We start from the raw sequence: 4827 nt of genomic DNA, 5'->3' as shown, positions 1-4827 counted from the left end.
ACGGTTCCGCGCCCTTCTTATACGTAGAAAGAAGAGGGACTCGCTCCCGACACGAGTACACGCTCGTCGGATAGTTTTTATACCCGTTTTGCTAGTAGTCCTCTATTCGCCGCGGCTTCGCCTACGTTACGCGCCCGTCGCGCGCACGACGCTCTAGCGTGAGAATACTTGGCTCTCTCGTAGCTAGACGAGAGGTTCGTAGCCGACACTACGTATAGGTAATTCTCGTCGTCGACCGAGGCCCTTATATAGCGGAAAGCACGAAAGCGCAAGTATATTCAGTCTAGAGGGTCTCTAACCTCCGATAAGGCGTCGTAATTAATACCTCTAGAGGATACTAGGAGGTAGGAAGTGAGTAGAGAGTCGCTAGATAGTGTTCGGCTAGTACTAAGGCTACGACGCTATAAGCGATATAGCAAGTCGGGGCATAACGTACGTACCTATTAAGTAGACTCGCTATATAGCGAAGAATCTAAAGAGGAATTATTCTCCTAGTAACGATTCTATAGGATGTCGTCGTATTAAGATACCGTCGTAATTAAAGTAGAAGTAGTATAGTTCTTAGCAAAAGTAGCCCGCTTAGTAGTATAGCCCGCCCGGTAGTAAAGTACGTTATAAGTTACGGGGAAGACTTATATATTATATAGACTCTAGGACACCGAATACGTAGTATTAGTAGTAGAGATATAGGGAGTTATTTATATAAGAAGTCGTATATTAACGTAGTAGGCCTATACTATCTTAGGCTCTAGAAATTTAACGCTAGACTTAAATAGGAGTCTTAGTTATATATCCTAAATCTCGTAAGATAATCTTCGTCCTTACTAGAAAAATGTACTATTAGCGGTTATAAACCTCTAAAGGTAAGCGTAGTAGAGTAGAGCTCTCTACTAACCCTTCTAGACTATAAAGTAGCGTACGATCTACGCTACCGCTACCCGACGTATAGCACTTATTATACGACGATATAGGCGTTAGCGACGAGTATATATTTGCGAGTTCGCTAATAGGCACAGTGCAGTGGGTCACGTGACCCTAAAACTTGAAAGTTGACCAATCAGAGCGGGCGCCAAGGCTAGTTGAGGGCTGGTATAGAGCTTCACTCCCTCGCTGACGCCTTACCTACGTACTCGCAAGCTCGTACTCCGGTGTGGCTAGCGCTCGGTCGCTACGCTTAACGAAAGGCAGCGACATGCGAAGGGCGGCGATAGTAAGGCCAACGACAGTGCGGTCAACAACAGGAAGGCCAGCGACAGTGAGAGTGCCTTCGGCGCACAGATACGAGGCTTGGCTCCGCCGCCTCGCAGCACAATTTTTCCAGAGGTACATATAGTAGGCGACTGTCGTGAAGTCTCGGCCTTGCCATCGCTATACCCAGCCCGAATCCCAGCTCCGGCTTTCTGCTTCAGATCTAGCCCAGTCTCTCTCCTCCAATCACATCTCAAGCCAAGTCCCATCGGCCTCTGCTCTCGGTGCTGGAGGTACTTGTGCCCGCCTCGTTTCCCCATCTGGGGAAGTGCGGAGTACATGTTAGCGCTAGGGTGCATACTTATTCCATGAGATGCCGCTGCTCCAATCACAGGTACCAGATATGGTCATGCCGCCAGCAGAGCGGGGGATGGATTGTTCCATCCATGTACTTGAAGCGCGGTTACTTTCCTAGCATCGGCATCGTGCACCCTCGTGGCGTACGCGAGCGGTCTCGTGGCACCCTAGCGTGGAATGCTAAAAGCTCTGCAACCTTTTCTGGAGCTCTCGTTGTTTCTCGACCTCACTTCACCTCGCGTATTGTAAGCTGCCAAAGCCACGACAGTCAACATGGCAGACCCCCGCCAGGCCTCCGTCATCCGCGAGAAGAAAGCAGAAGTCGAGGCAGCTGGACGTCCTCTCCACCTGTCCCACGGCGACGATCTTAACATGACGGAATCGAAACGGCAGACTGTCCTCGATGCGAAGAAGGCCTCCGATGAGGAGCAGAAGATGACACTTCTCCAGGGTGTCAGACTTTATCCCAAGGCGATTGCGTGGAGTGTTTTGATCTCTACCTGTATTGCGATGGAGGGGTATCAGCTCGCTTTGGTCAATAACTTTTATGGCTTTGCGCCGTTTAATGAGAAGTATGGCGAGCCGACGGGGGATCCGGAGACGCCTTATCAGGTGGGTGGCGAGACATTTGGTCAGGTGGATTGGATGCTGATGTTTGTGCGAAGGTGTCGGCGCCGTGGCAAGCTGGGCTTTCGAATGGTGCTCTTGTGGGCCAGTTCATTGGTCTCTTTATCAATGGATGTGCGCATTTATCCCAGGACTGACTCATGAGTACATAAACTGACCCTTTTCTGCAGGGGCATCTGAACGATTTGGATACCGCAAGACCGTGATGACGTGTCTTGCACTCATCATTGCGTTCATTACAATCTTCTTCACTGCGCCAAACATTGAGACACTCCTGATTGGCGAGATCTTGTGCGGTCAGTATGGAGCGATGCATTCCACGCCGTCTTTGTAGGACGATAGACACTGACCTTCGACCAGGCATGCCATGGGGAGTGTTCCAGACCATCACCATCACCTACGCTTCGGAAGTATGCCCGATCGCACTGCGAGGATACCTGACCACTTATGTCAACTGCTGTTGGGGACTGGGCCAATTGATCGCAATTGGCGTCATCCGGTCCCAGTTCAATCGCACAGATCAATGGGCTTACCGCATCCCATACGCCCTGCAGTGGATGTGGCCTGTACCTCTCATCATTGGAGTTGCCTTCGCTCCGGAAAGCCCATGGTATGTTAGACACTGATGGCATTCATTGAATGTTTCTAACAACCACAGGTGGCTCGTCAGAAAGGGACGCCTTGAGGACGCAAAGAAGTCTCTCCTACGTCTCACATCCACGAACCGCGAGACCGACTTCAACGCAGACGAAACCATCGCCATGATGGCACACACGACCCAACTCGAAATGTCCACCACCTCCGGCGCATCCTACCTCGATTGCTTCAAAGGCGCCGATCTCCGCCGCACAGAAATCGTCTGTATGTGCTGGGCGATCCAGAATCTCGCAGGCAACTCCTTCTCCAACTACTCAACATACTTCCTCCAACAAGCCGGCGTCAGTCCCGAAAACTCCTACGACTTCGCCATGGGCCAGTACGCTATCAACATGGTCGGTGTCTTCGGGGCCTGGGGCCTCATGTCTCTCGGTTTCGGTCGCCGGACGCTGTACCTATACGGTCTGTGCGGTCTTACCCTTCTCCTGCTCATCATCGGATTCATGGGCCTTGTCGACGATAGAGACACTGCTGGACTCGCGACTGGAAGCATCATGATCATCTGGGCTCTCACCTACCAGCTCACTGTCGGGACAGTATGCTACTCCCTCGTGGCCGAGATCTCCTCCCGTCGCCTGCAGATCAAGACGGTAGTGCTAGGTCGCAACCTCTACATCGTCGCTGCTATCATTTGCTCGACTATTACGCCTTACATGATCAACCCGACAGCTTGGGACTGGGGCTCGTTCGCTGGGTTCTTCTGGGCCGGGCTGGCCTTCTTATGCTGTATTTATACATACTTCCGTGTACCAGAGCCGAAGGGCAGGACTTTCGCGGAAATGGATCTGTTATTCGAGCGCAGGGTGTCTGCGCGCAAGTTCGCTTCTACGGAGGTCGATGTCTTTGGCGAGACGCTGGATGGGAGTGTGGTGTCGCAGCATAAGGATGGGCTGGCAGCGGAGCACTCTGAGATTACGAAGATGGCTTGAGGAGTTGTAATGCTGGTTCGACGCGTTTCCTACTGTTATACCCTCTATTGCCACAATAGCTGTGAAGCCAGCTCCGGATGAGCAGTCGCATGCTGTGTCTTGACGAGTGTTTACTTTATTGAGCGAAGGCACCCGAAACGAAGTCGCCGTCGTCCCGGAGCTTGCGTAGGGCCACGATAGGCGGCTAAGTGTAGGGGCTGCCGAGCGATAATTACAGGCATTCGAATACTAATTGCGTTGCCTTAGAAGTATATATATAGCGTACGAAGGTGAATATAGATTGCGTATATAGTAGGTAGTGCTCCGCCTTAGCAATAACGTGCTTCACTACCGAGCGGGCTACACTACCGAGCGGGCCACTTTTGCTAAGAACTGTACTACTTCTATAGATATAGCTATACAACCACTATTATAGCGTATATTGTCTTCAAACGAGGCCAAACTGACCTTAGCTGTCTAGGCTACGAAACGCGACGCGACAATCACGAATCGACTTGCTATAAAGGTATACGACGCGTCTCGAACTATACTAGGGTATCGATTGAATAGACGACCTCCTCGGGGTGACTACGAGCCTAATTCGAAGAAGCTTATAGAGCTAGAAGAGAGGGTGATACTTAAGTACATACTCGAGCTAGATCTTAGAGGTTTCCCGCTATTAAAGGCTAGTGTACGAGTAATGGCCAATTTATTGCTATAAGAGAAGGGTCTTAAGCCCGCTAGTCTCAATTGGACAGACAGGTTTATTAGGCAGCATCGTGAGCTAAAGGTTTGTATAACACGTAGATACGATCGTTAGCGAGCCCTAATAGAAGATCTAGACGTTATCGAGAAGTAGTTCTTACTTATACGTAATATAAAGGAGAAGTATAGCATCCTTAACTAGGACACCTATAACTTCGACGAGACAGGGTTCATAATAGGTATCATTACGTCTTAGAGCGTCGTTACGGATTTAGAAAGGCGTAGTAGAAAGAGGAAGGTCGTTTAATAGGGCAATAGAGAGGGAGTAGAGAGATAGCGTATTAGATAGCTCTTATATAAAGCGAGATTAGTAAGCTACGTAAGT

At 50.1% G+C, this 4827-nt stretch overlaps 1 protein-coding gene across 1 annotated transcript; it reads left to right on the top strand.

The window, feature by feature from the left end:
- Positions 1–1818: 1818 nt before the first annotated feature.
- On the top strand, positions 1819–3758 carry CLAFUR5_11732 (Alpha-glucosides permease MPH2; the record flags this gene model as incomplete). The annotated part of the gene is made up of 5 exons (XM_047910880.1): positions 1819–2157; positions 2211–2286; positions 2343–2468; positions 2533–2782; positions 2831–3758. 5 exons carry the CDS (start codon positions 1819–1821, stop codon positions 3756–3758), a joined length of 1719 nt encoding a protein of 572 aa, XP_047767512.1.
- Positions 3759–4827: the final 1069 nt, after the last annotated feature.

This window comes from Fulvia fulva, chromosome 10 (assembly GCF_020509005.1).
Source record: "Fulvia fulva chromosome 10, complete sequence".
In the NCBI taxonomy this organism is placed as follows: Eukaryota; Fungi; Ascomycota; class Dothideomycetes; order Mycosphaerellales; family Mycosphaerellaceae; genus Fulvia; species Fulvia fulva.
This window is presented reverse-complemented; position numbering and strand designations above follow the sequence as displayed.